The sequence below is a fragment of the Larimichthys crocea genome, chromosome XXIII, assembly GCF_000972845.2.
Source record: "Larimichthys crocea isolate SSNF chromosome XXIII, L_crocea_2.0, whole genome shotgun sequence".
Taxonomy (NCBI): domain Eukaryota; kingdom Metazoa; phylum Chordata; class Actinopteri; family Sciaenidae; genus Larimichthys; species Larimichthys crocea.
The window spans coordinates 3,816,277-3,834,589 of record NC_040033.1 but is presented as its reverse complement, the minus strand read 5'-3'; the positions used below and the strand labels follow the sequence as shown (position 1 = coordinate 3,834,589).

At 43.3% G+C, this 18,313-nt stretch overlaps 1 protein-coding gene across 10 annotated transcripts in view; it reads left to right on the top strand.

Moving 5' to 3' along the window:
- Positions 1-18,313, top strand: part of LOC104939158 (microtubule-associated protein 4) — a 109,107-nt gene that overhangs the window by 71,104 nt on the left and 19,690 nt on the right. Inside the window, exon 1 of one of the 10 annotated variants that reach the window (XM_019270455.2) lies at positions 6,258-8,020. The exons of the other annotated variants lie outside the window; for them this stretch is intronic. Coding sequence (XP_019126000.2) covers positions 6,556-8,020 — 1,465 coding nt within the window. The 5' untranslated portion in view covers positions 6,258-6,555. Of the gene's footprint in view, positions 1-6,257; positions 8,021-18,313 lie in introns of those variants that run through there. 10 annotated transcript variants of the gene reach the window in all.

The window sequence follows — 18,313 nt, the reverse complement described above, 5'->3', positions numbered from 1 at the left end:
ACTGATTTGATCATACATTTGAGTATAGTCTTATTCCTCCATGTCATAGACCTCTGATGTCCAATATAACAACTTAAAAACTGATTTTCATCTTTCATTAGGACAGCCGTCACAGATTGTTCTGTAGTTTTTCTAACTCAGGGCATCACTGTTTATATTCCTGGTGTATCTCCACATTCACACTGCTTAGACAAATAAGCTGACCACTGACCATATTGATAGCAATTAAAGAATGTGATGCTAATTGGACAAAATGCAGTTCTATGAGGTTGCTGCTGTTTGGAAGAGAAGTTCTATAGTAGAGTCTAGATTCATGCCTGCCTGAGTGTTATTATTCGAAATACCTTGACGCAAATATAATTTTTATATCCACTCTGTTAGTCATCGGTACTATGTTAAGGTCAATCAAGACACTGAGAGAGTGTTTGGTCAAATGAACCCAGCAGGGCATCGATCAGCCAGTTTTTGATGTAAATAGACCACTTTGGACCTTTCAGATCCATCTCATGATTGTAATGGCTACTTATCCATTTTTAGTATTGGTAACACAGAAAAACTCGAACAGTATGTGCAGACACTACTTTGTGGAAACATTTCATCCACCAAACACTTTTACAAACTTTTGAAGATGATCTGGTCGAATAAGTTAAAAAGTGCACTCTTGCTTCCTGATTGTTAGTGACACGCCCCCTGCCGTGCATGGCCTCACACTTCCTTGAAGTCGAGCTCATGGTGGGTCACCAAAATACCAAACCTGCGTGAACAGGATGGAAATGCCACATCCCTGAAGCAAAGTTCCGCCATTCACTGTTTTCTGCCACAAACAACACCAGAGCTCGGATGGTCCCACAGGATGCTGTGCATTCATGGACATGGTAAATCAGATGGAAACAAAAAACAAGTTCAGCCTTCAAATACTGACTGCAATACATGAGGAAGGCTTTACTCCATGTTACACTGTGATGGTGATTTGTGAATGGAAGTCATCTCTTTGGAAATGAAATTATTCCAGTTTATCTGGTAAGAAAGGGACATTCTTTTTCTATTGATATATCTTGGTTGCATGGTCTCCTTTTTGCCTATAGAGATGTCCACTGACGTGTTAACTCTTGCAAGACACATTCTTCTAAAGCAGAAGGTGAAATAAAGAATAACTAATTCATATTTTTTACCTTTTCATACACAAATTAATAGCTGTTTAACAGTTTTACTTAGTTGATTAAGACATGCGAGCATGAGTTGATTCTAAGGCTGTTCCTGACTATGACTGCTTGCTATGATTTTGAAACCATAGTTCAGAAATGCTTTGTCATGTTTGACAGACTTTGAATGGAATCGTTTATTACATGGCTATAGTGTTACATGGGTTGTGTAGACACAAACTGTTTTATGTTTTGTCTTGTAGTTTCTGTGTCTACAGATTTGTTTTTAAGTTTTGCCTACGTTTCCTCATTCTCTTTTCTTTTGTCTTGCCCCTGTCCATGTCCCCAAAATAGAAAAAGTAAAATGTCTTCTGTTGTTTTCAAGTGGCTCCCCTATCTTCTCTTTCTCAAAGCCAGCTTGGCATGGCTTTTTTTTCCAGTGGGAAACCTGCAATGAAAACAAGGCTATTGTTCATTTAGTATTTTATGAAGCACTGGGGCCATTTGCAGTCATGCTTTTATTCAGTAAACCATCAGGAGAAGATTGTCTGTAGGAACCACTTTAAGTTGTCTTCAGGTTTGAGAGTTTATTGATTGAAAGTATAGGTTGGGGTTATGTTAAAGGGAGGATTTGGATTAGATTTAATTTGCCTCTGTGCATCGATATATTGTTCAGTGTACTTTATTAACATTCAGTGTGGCTGCTCCAAAGCACAACAAGATCCTCAAGTAAGGAAGAAACAAAACTTGAGTCGAGTCTCTTGTTTTTTGAGCAAAAAGTAAGATGAGGTAGACAAACCAGACAGAAGCTTTGTACCCTTCAGCCTTGCGTCCTGTCCTGTCCTGTCCTGTCCTGTCCTGTCCTGTCCTGTCCTGTCCTGTGACGGTTTTCGGGAGGCGACATGTGTACCCATACAACATCTCCCAGTCAGCTTTCCTGTTTACCCCTGCGTCCTGTGTCCTTTGTTGCCCTTTTCCTTCCCTTTTTTCCTTCTTGTCCTTCTCCTTTACCCTTGTCCTCTTCACTCTTTTGACACTCTGATCTTCCTTTCTTTTCTGCCTCGTAATACTTCAACTCCTTAAACCGTAAATGGACGGTACTTTTATAGCACATTCACATGCACTCACACACTCGTGGTACCAGTACAGCCTTCGGAGTTTTAGTATCTTACCCAAGGACACTTCAACATACGGACTGGAGGAGCCACGTATCGACCTACCAGTCTTCTGTTTAGTGGATGACCCACTCCACAGCCACTCATCGCCCTTGCCTCTGTCTCCCTCATCACCTTGATCATTTCTCCTTACCCTTACTCTTTTCCTTTTGCCCACCTGTCTGTCATCCCTACTTCAGTCCTCCCTACTTTCTCCTCCTACCTTCCTCTTTCTGCCCTAATCTCTCTGTATCCTCCTCACCCCTCTGTCCCGCTGTCCCTCGCCCTGTCCCTGTTTGCCTGTCTGCCTGTTATAAATCATTGTTTTCTGCCAACGTTTCAACCTTCAGTCCAAGCCGACACAGGAACGCCTGTAACTGCCGGCTGTTTTGACTGGCACTGAACACACAAACACACACTCGCGCACACACACACACACACACACACACACATACAAAGCTCATCCCAGGACAACAAAACTCATCTCCCTCCTTCTGATCACATACTGACCTTTACCTAAAATGCATGCTGGGTCATCTTAGTGCAGCAACAGTCATGTCATACTCAACACTTGTTGTTGAGTATGTTTTACTGATGAATTTCAGTCACGGTTTTGTAGTTTTTCCAATTGTTGCTAAATTACTGTCACTAAAATTCAACACTTCCTGCAGAGGTTTTATATTTAAAACCTTTTAGAGGAGCGTTATGCCCTTTGAGCTGTTGGAAAGCTTTTGATGGGATTCATTTATTGACTATAGAGGACATGATTCTGGACTGGAGGACGAAGCTCCTGATTTTTCCGTCTGTCTTTGTTCCAACCCTCACCTATGAGCTTTGGGTAGTGACCAAATAGAGCCAAAATGAGTTTCTTCCACCAGGGTGTCTGGGTTCATCCTGAGATATGGTGGAAAGAGCTTAGACATCCAGAGGATGTCACTTTGAAAAGGAGTCAGCTGAGGTACAGTAGCTTTAGAGCGCCTCCCTTTCGAGGTGTTCCGGGCACATCCAACTGGAAGGAGACCCTGGGGCAGAGATGGAATGTGTTGCTGGGGAGAAGGTCTAAGTGACCTGCTAAACCCGCTGCCAATCCGGCCCGACCTCAGAGAAATGAAAGAAAAAGGATGGATGGATGATGGATATGATTTTGATGAATATTGCACATCATTCTCCGAATATGCTGTATTCCTGTAGTGTGTGTTTATGTGTGTATGTATTGTCATGAACTTACTCATGGTTCAGACAAAGCAGGGAGGGCAGTGCTGGAAGGCTAGAAGATCACTTCATTTAGTTACCTCATGATGACACTATCCATACAGAGCGGTCTAGACCGTATTCTTCACAGTATTACTGACCCAACAAGTCATACCATGAGCAAGCTCCTGCGACAGTGGCAAGTTATTTACAAAATGAATCAATGAGACGTGAACAGTCAAATTAGTGATGTGAGTGGAAAATAGTGTAAGATGTTGCACGCTAAAGGCAAAACAAAGCAAACTAACCATGAGCCCAGGTGAGCCGGCTCACTAGCAACCTTCACTCTGTCAGCCTGGCGTCCTGCAGGTGGAGGAGAAAACACAAGCAGGCCAGGCAGAGCAGAGACAGGAGTCGTCGTCGCAGTATGAATTTACTGCTCTACTGTGAATGTAATATTGATGTTTTGTGTGCTCTCTCCTTTAGCACATTTGTATATCGCTTGTATATTTAATAGCCAATTCACTGCTGATGTGTGACGTGTCATCACAGCTTACCTTTATATACAGTCCAGGTGTTTTCACACCTCACCTTCACCTGAGAAAGACCAGTGTGTGAAAGCAGTGTGAATACGATGTCTGCAGTTTGAGGGAATTTTTTAGTCTTGCATGTCGCATGTGGGGTTACACACACGTCTCACAGTCACTGCAGGGATGGACTTAAATCTTACATTGTTAATGGGACCCTAACTTTGAGATACAGAGCAGCTGTATGTTTGCATTACTATGACCAGACAGAACATAACGTAAAAGCCTCTTCAGAGTGAGTGAACAATGTCTGACCACTAAGTGTAAATATATATTATATTCCTTGTTTGTAGATTGTTGACTGTTTATGGACATACAGTAGTCGTGTCACTGTGAGAGAGGTCATGTCATGACGGGTGTATGGATAATTCCTCGTATATCTTTCAGCATAAGACATCTTGGACTGCTGTTTTCTGTCCACTGACTGAACTGACCATTGATGAATTGCATTCTCCAAGTGCATGAAGGTTTAATTGACACCCCAAAAAAATTAGTAAATGAGAAATTGTACACATTTGTAGAAATGTACATTATCTTTATCAAGAATAACAAGGTAATTATGGAGAGTTGAGTTTGTATTAACACCAAACAAAATCATAGCCGCAGTACTGCTAAAATATAGTATAATATATAAAGTAGTAGTAACAATGTACCTATAATCTCTAATATGTTTTTAAAAGGGCATGGCTTTCTCTGCTTTTGTGGTAAATAAAGGTCTCAGGTGTCATTGGCCAACTGATGATGAGCTTTTGGACTTTTTGTTGAAGCAGGTGGTTTCCAGTTGTAGTTTTAGTTGTAGTGAGCATGCTACCATACAAACTACATAAGCATTTTAAATGAGACACTATAAATCACTCCAGAAGTCAAAATCTGTCCAGCTCTCCCTGAGGGAAACTGATTTTTTTTCCGACAAGTCGTAGCACAATCAGTTCCCGTCGACTGGTCCAATCACCACAGCTCCAGTAGAAGTTTGTCAGTTTCGTGCAGCTTTGGCACAATCGGGAAGACAGAATAGCAGAAATGGAGCTGAAAGTGTTTCTGCGCAAGACACCAAGCCGAGTTCCTGTTAAATGCTTACAGGCTCAACTCAATGTGTCCGTCTGAGTTAGCCTGACTCTGTGTGTGTGTGTGTGTGTGTGTGTGTGTGTGTGTGTGTGTGTGTGTGTGTGTGTGTGTGTGTGTGGTGTGTGTGCATGTATAAGCTTGTCTGTTTTTCATGAATGTTTCTTACACAGTATGTGGCAGACTGATGACCCAGGTGCATACACTGTGTGTCTATATATATATATGGTGATGTGTGAGAACCTGCATGTTTTTGTGTATTTTGCAAAGCCTGTTTGATTATCCAAGTATGTGGGAGTAATGGAGTGTGATTCTCCATATGTGACCAGATGTGCTGTGACAGACAACAGAGTCTATTTATCAGAGGCTTTCCTCCTCATCCGTCTCCATTTCTTCTTCTTCTTCTTCCTCTTCCATCTCATAACGAGCACTTCGATTTGAATCACTGGGAGATGCACTAATCATCTCACACATACACACATGCTTAAGTAGACCTTCCTTTTGAAACACATGAGAATATTCACATGTTCTCACACATTTACACACACAGCTGTGTCTTTCCGACTCCTGCTGTCGTCTCTCATCCGATCCGACTCTCTTTCTTTCTGTTTCACACCTGCGCATTGTGGAGCAGGGGTGTCTGCAGTCTCGCAACAGGGACCATGTACTTGCTTTTGACAAGGAGGTCTAACGAAGCACTCCTCTCCTGGGTTTTAAGGTTTGAGCCAAGAGCATTTTAATTATTTTACATAAAAAAGACTCTCAGTCAGGCAAAACAGAGAAGCTAATTAAGTGCAAAGACGTGTGAAGTGAAGAAGTGTAGTAACAGGTCAGATAGAGATAAATGCACTAGACGGCTGACACAGAGTGTGTGCAGATGTGTGTACGGTATGGGAAGGTCTTGAGTTCAAATCAACTCTCCTCCCAAACGCCTGCTTTTCACCATGAGACAGAATGAGCAGAAAGAAAAGGGGTTGAGGGGAGGGGGGAAAAAACGTGGAGTGAAAGGGAAGACTAGAGGGGAGGGGGCTTACTCACTCCACCACAGTGGGTGGGATCTGGGAACTGGTAGCAGCCAATTGTAAGCCACAACTAAGTCACATGATGACTGTAATAATCAGTGAGAGAGGGAGGGAACGAGGGAGCGAGCTGCACATCCAGCTCACCCTCAGTGTGTGTTTGAGTTCTGAACGAAGACACAGCACGAGAGACTCCACACACACACAGACACACACACACACTGAGTGCAGAGCGCACCTGAGTGACTGACGAAAAGGAGCAACAGCACAAGACAACAAAGGAAAGAGGGAGAGAGGGGAAGAGAAGTGGTGAAGATTACCTTTAGACACCTAAGACTCAACAAAAGACAGACTTTGACACAAAGAAAGGTAAAGAAAGAGAACATAAAGGAGAGACAGCATGTCTTCTCTCTCCAATCAGCAGCCTGGCTCTCCTTTCTCAGAGTACAGTGAGCTGTGTAAGGTGCCGTCTCTGTCGCCCACCGTGCCGGCTCAGAACTGGGATTGGCAGCACCCCTCGGGCATGGACATGGGTAACTCAAAGGGCTTGGTGGTAGGTGCCGGGGCTCTGACACCCACTGGACTCACAGACGAAGACAAGCTGTGCTTCTTTGAGCAGCCGGGCAGGGGCGGCATGGACGTGGAGCTGAAGGTGCCAGACAAGGTTGCCGGCATCTCCGGAAGCACCTCACTGGGTAACGCATCACTGGGCAGTGCAGGGGAAAGCCCAGACAGCCCTCTGTCATCCTCCCCATCTCCCTCCCCAGCTTCCCCAGGCAGACTACCTTCTGCCCTGGGATGTGGGGACACCAGCAGGGTCTCCTTGCCACCCGTTCCTGGATCCCCAGCCAGGCATATGGAGCAGTCATCACCTATTAGTGCAATGCCTCCACACCCAATGGGCGCCTCACTGATGGAGGCAGCTCCAACAGATGGAGACTCTACATCCAAACCATGGAACAACTCCAGTTTTGCTGAGTCCAGCCCAAAGGTTGCCATGCCACAGGTGGCCCCTAATTACTGTGTCATTGGAGTTGTCAATGACAACCACTTGGAGAAGGGTGATGAGGTTGTTGCTGGAGCTGAGGCAGCCCTGGGGGCCCAGCAATTATCCCAGGGCTCTTCAGGGGACAACAGTGAGGAGGAAGAAATAGAAGAGGAAGAGGAGTTGGATTTGGAGTTGGAGCCTTGTTTTATGGGCCGGGCGCAGCAGCAGAGGAAGGCTATGCGCCGTGCAATGTCCGAATGTTCCCACCTGTCCGTACCAACCAGCCTAGATCTGCCTGATAAATACCCAGGTGGAGACGGGGCAGGGTTGGACCAGCTCGTGTCACCCATGGGCGGTCCTCGTCGCTCACCACACTCCATGAAGCGCTCGCTGACCGTCGCAGAAGATCCGCCCTCCACCCCGCTTCCCACCCTCTCTGCAGCGGGCACCACACAGATCGACCTGCGGCAGTCCCCACCTGAACCCCGCCTCTGCCTCTCCCCATTCCCTCCGTTGAAAGACGGCAATGCTGGCATCCCACCACTAGAGGCCCCACTTGAGGGCTTTAAGGCAGAAAAGGAACCAGGTGGCATTGTGCTTCCAGTGCCCCTCAGCCCCAAGGGGTTCAGCAGCATGGATACCAGCTATGCTCTGTCTGTAGGCTCCGACACTGAAGGGGAAACCGGTAGCAAATCTGACATGGCTAAAGATGCTAAGTTTGAGAGCAATGATGCTAAACGCGACACTTTTGAAGGTGTAGACTTCGGAGCCGGCAACAAATCAACAGTGGCTGGGGACACTGAGGGTGACCTTAGCACTGATGGCTATACCAACCTTGGCTTGAACCCCAGCACTAACCCCTTCATCACAGTGGATGGTAGGTGGAGGTCATTATTGCAGTCCACCCCTTTATAACTGTGATTGTTCATAAAAATACCAAATATGTTGATTTGGACTGAACTAAGTAAGTAAGTAAGTAAGTTTTACTTATATAGTTCAGCTCTATGAACATGCAAATGAACTGACAGATTAGACTGTTTCCGGTCGTTGTAGTTCCCCATCCTAAAAATAATCCAGACCCAAATTTTACAAAAAAATATGTTGTCATTGTACTTTAAAAGTGGTGCGGCAGTCCGGCCATGTAAATGACAAATGTAGACCACCCAGAAAAGGGTCTCAGTGCTCAAGTATTAAAGTGGGTGCAGCACGCAGGGCGGGAAATAAGAAGGTCGATCAGGAAATATGACTTCTCATTCAAGTGTTGTCTTCTGTTTGTACTGAAAGCACATACAGTCCCAATGACTCATTATTTGAATAGCATCTCAATACTTTCTTTTCATTTTGGGCTTCTGCATGTTGATAAAAATAGTATAAAGATCTTTTTTCTGTGCTCTCCATTTGCGTAGATGCATGAAGGCTGTGGGTATATATTGGTCTATTGACGAAGGCGGTGACTCAGTCATTCATTGTTCAAACGCTTCATTTATTGAGTCCAGTCGGTTTCAAACCACATTTGGTTTTCTGGTCTAAGCTTGCAAATGGCTCGGGGTTAGGAATAGCTGCGGAGGCAGACTGAAAGGAGGAGTGTCAGACAGAGAGAGAGAGAGAGAGAAAGAGAAAGAGAGAGAGAATGAAAAGCTGCAAGAAGTCGACATCAGCGGAGCAGCCCCCCGTGGGCTACTTGACATTCTATGATGGTAGTGTCTGTCTCGTTTTGTTGGTCAAACACAGTGTGCCAATTTCAGATACACATCTACCACGAGCTGTACGAAGTGTGTGAATAGGTTACTCCCCAATAGTCCAAGAATACTGGAACAACAGGTACATTGTCTTGAGTTGTTTTTTTTGCATTTGTGGACACAGGTGGCCGTCTCCATGTGCGACCGAGCGCGTCTGGTCATGTGCATGCAAATTTGCGTTGCAGCGAGACAAGCTAGCAGCATGAGGTTGTATAGAAGCTGACACTGCAGCTGACATTTGGATACAGGGTCAGGATAACAGAGCTCATTATAGCTGACGGAGGCCCCGTCTTTGTCCAGACACATTTTCTCTCATACGCCGTATGCTTCCTTCATGTCCTGTTTGTCTCCTTCTAGCTCTTTCTTCTGTCTTCCTGATGCTCTGAATGCTCATTAGATTCTTGGTGAAGACAGTCAGAGTCAAGATGGCTGAAAATGGGTCACGGTCACTTCAAATGATGGCAAAACGGGGTCACTGACTAGGAGGTGCGGTCCACTATGATTGTGCTTTCTATAACGACTATCTTTCTTTCATTTTGTCTCCGTCAAACACTTTTCTCTCATTCGTTTGGACCATCTCTTTGTCTGTTTTTTTCTTTTTTTTCCCCTCTTTGCTCGCATGCCGTGGTCGCTTTCACCCTCCACCACAAATCCGAGTCTGGACAGTGGAGTATTAAAGGGGCAGTGATCTTTATTTTCTGCCCCCTGAAGTCTAAACAGGAGCATGGCAGAGTCATCAGGCCGCAGGCTGTGTGTTGTATTTATGCATCTGTTTGCTTTTTTGTCAAGGTCGTGGAAAGATGTTTCCAGCTCCTGTTGTTGTGTAAAAACCTGATATGTCCACTGAATAGAGCTCAATGTACAATTGACTGACTGACTGACTGAGATACTTGGTTTCCCCAACAGTGATGTAGTGTAGGCAATCCCTGCAGCACAATACCCAACCAATTTGGGGTTTAAAATGAAGTTAGACCAAAAGAGGTCAGTCCATCAGCTTGCGTTTCAACAGACACAAAGCTAAACATTTGCCCTGAGTCAGCGTGGAGATCTTCTGTCACGTCAAATCATTTTCACCCTGTCATATATTCTTCAGGCAGATTTTCGAGCAGATCATTGTCCCATAATGTTTCCTTCAGACTCGTTGAATTGGATGCTCTCTCCAGCGGCTGTAGTAAAAAGCTTTGGGACATGTGTTTGCTGAAAGGGAGCTCTGTCTGCATTTGCATACTTGTTTGCTTGTCTGCATGTGGGCATAGTATTTGTTTTCTGTGTGAATATGTTTGTCAGTGTGTATCTGCATATTTGTGTACATTTGTACACTTTGTGTTCAAATTCACACCTCTTCTTCTCATAACTCAGTGAAACTAGAATATACAGACTTCACACACTTATTAAAGCCTATTTCTAGCCGTGAGATCAGATTTTACAATGCTCTCAGTAGAAAATATGCACCCTTTGACTTCAGATCTTGCCTCAGCTTATTTCATGTGTCTGTTTTTCATGAGTGTCAAAAGTTAACCAGTCGAATCTTGTCCGTCTTGTCTTGTCTTGTCCTGGTTATAATGTCAGCAGTGATTCCGAGCAGCCTAATATATCCTGAAATAACAACATATAGCTTTCCTAGCTGAGACATCAGTGCCTATGCCGGTACATTAACGGAAAACCAAACATACATAAATATATTGTTTAAAGGCTTCACAACATCACCGTTATAACTCCATCATAACTGAGCTGCAAGTGATTCTTTATGTCTACTAAGACAACCAAACAGACGCTCTCACACTTCACTCTCCACTCGCTCTGGCTGTTACCACTTCAAATCCACTTTAAAGTGTCCAGCGTGTTTGATGTGCTACAAGGGCCGGTGATGGAGTGTGGCTTTCCCTTCACACAGAGTGCTGTTGTCAAGAGAGTGACAGTGTTTCAATGAGACAGCGTCTGTCAGAGCTGATCTGATTTATATAATACATCCGAGGAGTCAAATGAACACCGTAGAATTTAGGTCTGATTAGTTTATTAATGATGGAAATCTCAGTTGATTAGAAATTCCTTATGGAAGATAAAGACAATGAACTTTTTCCCCTTAAGTAGCTTCGATAGTGAGAAAAACACGTGCATGAACTGCACATCATCTGTCACTCTAATGCAAAAAGAGCTGTGTAATGTTGCTATTCTTAGGTATATGCATATACACAGTATGTTATGCAAATGAATAAGTGCCTATTATTCTTTACAAATGTCAGATACGCCTTATTTAACCTACATTCCTAAAAATTATGAGAGCGCTTAAAGAGCGTTTTTAACAGAAGGCTAGACTCTGTATATTTTACCATATTAATAAGTTAAAAAAAAACTTGAGTTGAGTCTGTGCTCTTCAGGAGAGTCCAGGCTTAATAGCCCTAAATGAGCTCTAAGTGTTATCATTATGCTAATGAAACCTTCAAATGAATTGGCTCATTGCACCCAGATGCTCATTGTTCTCTGCTGTCCTGAGCCATATATTATACCGGTTAGGCAACCCTGGGGCGTCCTGGTGCCTCAGCAGCTCTGCTAATGCAGCAGGTTGAGCTAAAAGCAAAACAAAATAAACCTCTTATCAGTGTGCTGCGCTGTGCTTTGTGACCCATGCAGAACAACGGTGCACGGCCAAACCTCCCAGCTCTTTTGACAACAACAGCAACATTATCGCCATATGAAGGTGTGTTCAACCAAATGTGAAGCCAATTTCGGAGGTGTGAACGTAAATTCGCTCCACTTCATGGCTCCATTTCAGAAACATGTAGAGACAGGAGGGGGAAAAAAGAGAGTAGACACACATGCTCGGAGTCAGTGTGTATGTTGTTAGCCAGGCTGTGGTCTAGTCTAGTAGGGCAAATAAACTGCAACTGAATAGTCCAACCTTCAACTTTGCTTAAGTAACATGAGGAGAAAGGCAATTTGTGCATCACTCATATATGCGTCTGGTCCCCCTCCTGTTCAGACAGAGTTCAACCCAACATGGATCGGGTCAGGCCAATCACAGCCATTTATCTAACATGGGGTAGGCTTGATTTGAAGATTTTACAGAGGACTGCAAACTTGTTGGTTGTTGTAAACAACCAAGATGGCTGCCGCTCATGTGAAATGTTTTGTTTAATCATCCATCACATCAAGTGGACAGTATATCGTCTCTAAAACATGAAGTCTTTTTTTCTAACAAGAAAGATATGGTTGTCGTACTTCGTACTGTCGTACTACACTGCGTCATGTGTTTCGTGGCATTGATTGGTTGTCGGTTCATCTAGTTGCATCCGGAGCAATTCGAGATAGTAAATCGAAAACGGACTGAGATTGTCCAGACTTGAGAATTGGTGTGGCGACGTCAACGACATACCAAAGAAGCTGTGGATTTCACTGGTGCCTCAGAGTTCAATCAGTTCTTAGATGACCTGCACACTCACACAGGTTCACCTAACTCTTGCTGATTAGACTTCTGCTCAAGTCGAAGGTTTTTGCAACCACGGTACTTGATGACATTTAGCAACATCACGTAATCTTCCATGCACTGACAAGGTATAATTTGTCCCAAATTCAGTCCATTAAGCACAGTGCATACACCCACACACTTCTGAGAATCCTTAAACACTGTGTGGCTAACAAATCACTTTTACACACACACACACACACACACACACACATATATATATATAGTTATGACTGCACTGAGTCATTGCCGACATCATGCTTGACCTCCGCTGTAACCATCATGTTGTTGTGAAATATTTCCCTCAGTACTGCGCCCATCACACACCATCTACGCCTACATCCTCGAGGCACACAATGATTGATGCTTCCAATCACAAGCCCCGTCAATAATTAATGCTCGTCCCTAGGGAGGTGAATAATTGCCCTCTTTTTTTTTTCTTTTTTTTTTTGCTGGATAGTCGAACACAGACGGGTCACACCTTGAGCTCATTTAATATCTGTGTTTCCCTTAAGTCCCATTGCTCCAGGGCTTTAGTGTTATCTGTAATCACCTTTACTGATTGCTGAAGCTGCAGGATGGTTAATAAATGCAGTCAGTAGATTAAAAAAAAGAGAGAGACAAAGAAGCATTTTAAAAAAGAGATCAATAAAAGAAAGAGTGTTGTGAAAATTAATCGCACAGGAGCGAGTGTGTTTTGGGCGTCACCTCCTGCTGTTTGCCTAAATGAAGCCATCCTGGCTCTCCTGGCTGTCACACATCTCACATTTCTGCCCTAATTAGAGGATCAAGTTGATCTCCCGAGCCTCTCATTGTTGGCAGTGTTGAAAATGAAGACCTTGTTTGTTGTTGTTTTTTGACTCTCATTTCTTTCCTCTTGTTCTCTTCCCTTTGTCTCGTCACACGTTGTCTCGCTTTATTTAGGTCAGTATTCTGTTTTTCTCGTACAGTCACTCATTTGTGTTCATTCCGTTTGGTTCGATGTCTGTCTCCGCTCCAGGTTTGCGGTCACTGCGCGTTATGTAAGCTAACAATGTCATTTTATTCTACTCAAAGCCTTACACCCCAGTTACCTCGTCTCGTTCCCTCCTTCCCTTCCTATGTTGTGCACCCATCCTCTTATTTCTTCTTCAGTTAAGGTAATTCAAAGGTCATTATGGGCATGGTATGATTTTTCTAATATAAAAAAGCACAACGAGCTTAAGCTGAACATGTGAACCCTGTTCCTTCACCTTTGTGTTCCCTCTGTCTTCTACTCGCTCTCCTTCTGTCCACCTACACACCTTTAACTCTGTGAATCAGTATTTCCCACGCTGCCTCTCGAGGCCCACCCGTCTCGCTGTCTTTGTTCTTTCTTTTATCATTTCGCGCTAATTCTCAGCCCTCTGACTTGATTTCTCCGTTATCCGATTAGTCTGCTAAAACAACAGAAGAGACTTAATGCCACAGAAGTGAGTGTGGGTGTATTTGTCCTGTTTGCGAGATAGATAATGAAGCCAGGAAGAGAAAGCCGAGGCTATTAAAGCTGAAGGGAAAAGCCAATAAGCCAGTTGATCAGCACCACTGTGAACCTTCTGATGGACTACATTTCAATGATGATGCATTATTGAAGTCTGGAGCTCATGGAGGCAAATTAGGGGCTTTAAACCTTCAGGCCCTGATTGCCACAGCTTGTGTTGAAATCACAGTGCTTCTCTGAATCATGAGTCAAATCTGGAGACAAACTAGGAATTGAGTCCTGTACTAGAACCTTCCTCAACCTGCAACCAGCTGACAGAAAGAGCCTTCTTCTAGTGATGTCAACAGGTAACCATTAATCAGAACATGTATCTGTATGTGGGTCTGTAGGTTAATTAGAATACTGTCTCCGGGTTGTAAATTAAATACTGTCTTCTGCTAGCAGCATCACTATCTACACTGTGAACAAAAAACAGTAAAAGATCATAAAATATGCCACAAAGTATGACTGAGTTTTCCTGTATATAATAAGACAGCAACAACATTTTAAGGGAATTTAAACAGAATAAAGCAGTATTTTACAGTACAGACTGTTAATGATACAGTAAATCACTGTAATATTTAATAGCATATTTTACAGTCTTTTACTGTCATGATGGTTTGGCAGTCTTTCACTGTAAAATCTACAGATATTTTAAGATATGGAATAAAACAGCAAACTAATATCCTTTTAATGTAATATTAGGTAATTAATATAAGGTTATAGCTTTGACATACCTTATTATAACTTTTTAACCAGATAAAAAAAACCCATTGAGATCAAGACCTCTTTCACAAGGGTGACCTGGCCAAGAAAGGCAGCAGCACACGTCATAGTGGTAAAAAACAGACAAACAACAGTAACAGTTATAGATACATTACCAATTTAAAAGCATAGGCACTGTTCAAATGATTTTGTCTTTTTTTTAAGAGGAGCGGAATGCTTCCAGAGGAGAAGTTCTGCAATTTTAAGTTCGCATTGGAGGGCGTTCCAAGCAGACGGGGCAGAAAAACTGAAGTTTTTTTACCTGTCAGTTCTGACTGCGGCGCAGCAAGATGTAGAAAATCACTTGAGCGTTAGTGCATAACGGCTTTCGGTTCTCTGAAAGAAAGTGCATAAAAAATTATATTTTTTACTGTAAAAAATACTGTACTACTGTAAAAATCTGGCAACCACTGCTGCCAGATTTTTACCGTAAAAGCAACATTTTCTTTTTGACGGTGTAGCAGTCTGAGGTGGTAAATGAAGTGCACTAAATGAAGCTTGGTGTTGGACCATTTCCTTCAGAAAGTCAACAAAGGAAACTTAAATTGTGTGACTTTCAGTTTAGTGTAGTACTACACAAGCTTGTAACTTTTGCACTATGGCTCACTGTTGCTGTGCCAAATTATTGCTTCAGCGTCAGTGTGGTAAAGGAGGTTATTCAAAAGTTAGTTTGAGAAGTAACCTTGAGTCCAAGTAGATTCTTCCACCAAGCTCTGCTGTGAAACGCACTGAAAAACACCTTCAAAAAGAAGGAGAGCTAAAGGCACACTATTCAGAGCGGAGGAGCTAATATCAGCTCTGTCCGCGACTGCTGGACAGTTCCATGGATTTGTGACGTTCATTGTGTGACAGACACACAGTGAGTCTAAAACTGATTCTTGTCATGTTGTATTCCTCTTCCCCCCCGTTGTTAGGCCATCATCACCTGAGGTCAGATGATGCACATGTTTCCTTCAGTGAGTCAACACAGGACACATTCTTCTCTCTGCTTGTTATGTTGTCGCATGATATTCTCATTTAGCAGAGCAGCGACATCGTCCAGATTCATAGTACTTTGTCTTTTATTGTCGTTCCTCTCAACACTTCAGTGTTGATCTGTGTTAAAGCCCTTCAAGCAAATCTACAGCACCCAATAAACAGACTGGAGATGATTTTTCTCAGCAATAGACACTGTCATCAGCTAATTTTCCACATTTTGCTTGATGTTTGTTTGTTTGCTGTAGTGATTACAGTATTAATGTCAGTATGGATCCAAAGACCGCTGGGAGTGGAATGAGCTGCAGATTGATTCAGTCAGTTTATCTAGACATGGATTTTGTGCAGCATTCTCACGTGTTCCTTTTTCTATCTAAACCACTCACATCCTCCTGGTTATGGTAGCCCGGGCAACAGGAAGAGACAGTTTTCATTATGAGCAATTTGAGCATCAGATGGCATTTGACTGTAGACTGGTCAGGACAGACGGGGAAGAAACAGAACGATCAAGGCAGAGAGGATGACGTACCTCGGCTGTGTTAAGAGGAAATGGAAGAACTATTTAAAAAAAAAAAAAGACGTGCAGGAAGTGGAAACAGTACATAGGTAACAGGAACAGTTCAATGTCCTGGAGATAAAGAGACAAGAGAGGAGAAAGATGTAGAACACAAGGTGATCTATTCAGGAGAGGATGATCTGTCAAAGGCAAAGAGGAGAAGCAACATTTTACATTAGTGTGAAGGAGGAACTGATTCTCTTCTATCTCACGCCATTCTCTCCTCTATTTGTCTAAATTTGTGCAGTTAGATGACGAAGATTTGCCCGCGCACATGTTGAACTTTTGTCTCCGCTGGGTCTTTTAACAACATTCTGTACGGCAGATTGTACAGATCACCTCTGCACAGAGGATGAGTGCTGCTTCAGTGAACTGTGTAGAAGCTTATAGCCAAAAGAAAACTGTCCGTCTCTGCTCAGTCTCATGAAGGACGTGTTCTCCTCAGTGTTCGACATCAGTCATGTTTGTTTCTGGGGTTGTATTCAGTGATTCAGAAGTCCATGATTGCAGAAGGAAAAAAGCTGTTTTCATTTCTATTTCTTCTTGTAGAATCAAAGAGCTCAGTCAAAACAGACGATCATCATTTTTTTACTTCGCAGATCTTTTTTGTGCTCATTCTGAGTTCCAATTCAGTTTTTGTTATATTCCGGCTGTTTTTCTCTCTGCACTACAGTTAGCTGACATTAAAACTGTCGCTCTGCTTTAAGAAAATAAAAGCTTCTTTATTGCTTTGTCACTCTCTTCTGCCTCCGATGTGAACAATAACACTGAAGCTCAGTTGCAGTTTTCAACCAGCAGCGGCGTTTCACAGTTGTGCTTAACCAGCAAAATGTTGCTGATTAAAGATGCAGACAACTGCATCAGAGAGTGACGTGGAACAGGACCGAGGGTCCACATATGCTGTGCCCAGATAGTCTGTCTGTGTGCTTAGTACACTTTTAGTGACGGCTGTATGAATCAGTCTTTTATAATAATATAGATTGATTCTAATTCAAATCATTTTTCTTTCCAGTAAAATCAGACACGATGGAGAAGGCAGAGAAGAAGAGGAGAAGCTTGACAGGACAACGGTGAAGATAGGTGGAGGTGTCTGAGCCTGTGGATTAAAGCGAGCCAGGAAGCGCGTGAAGGGTGAATTCACAAGCGAGGCTCCAGCCAAGGTGGAGAAAGAGATGGAGAAGGAACACAGAATGAACCCTAAAGAGGGAAGAAAGAGGCAGAAAAGTGAAGTGAAAGAGGAGGCAAAGAGGACAGAAAAAAAACAAAGAGAGAAAGAGGCAGAAAATCTGAAAGAAATGGAGAAAGAAGCAGAAAAGAGAGGGGAGAGGTGAAGGGAGAAGTGGCAGAACAGCTGAAGAAAAGAGGCCGAAAAAGTGAAAGAGAAGAAAGAGACAGAAAGGTGAAGTGACAAGAAACGTCAGAGAAAAAGGAAACAAAAAAATGCGCAGAAGGAAGAAAAAGAATCAAAAAACAGGTAGAAGAATCCCTGAGAAACTGGTGAAGCAGTTTAACTGGAAGTAGAAAATAGTTGAGCATGACAGAAAATGAAGGAAGTAACAACTGGAAAACAAAACAGTGAGAGCTGTGAGAAAACAGAGGTGAAGGATGACAAGGAGCAGCACGTCGCACCGGGAGGAGACCCAAGTGCGCAGCCGCACCTGTCAACCCTGATACCAGTCATGATGAAGGGAGAAGAAGTCTGACGCTAGAGACAAAGAACGACAGCGGAGGTGGAAGAACCCGAAAAAGAAGGCCGGCCACAGACAAGAAGGCCAAGAAAGAGGATGTGGGGAGACACAGCCTGGAAAACCGGCAGAAAAACCAACGCAGAAGAGCCGAGAAGGGAGAACGGAGCAGCGGACAAACGCCGGCGGGGACAAGGTTGCCCCGAAGCAACGGCTGCCAGCACGGCTAAGGATGCCCAAGCAGCCGCAGGCGCGCCGTCCCCCAATTCCTCTGCAGAATTATGCCTTTGGTGGTGTGTGTTGGTGGGGTGTTTGTGCACTCTTAAAACATGCAATATCTGGTACAGCTGACACATTTTAATTTAATTAATACTAGCAATGGACATTTTAAGTCATTTCAATATTCAAGTATTTACATTAAATGATTCAATAATATTAGAGTCCTAGATTTGCAAGAAACACTAGCATTAATCAAAATCTGTTTATATC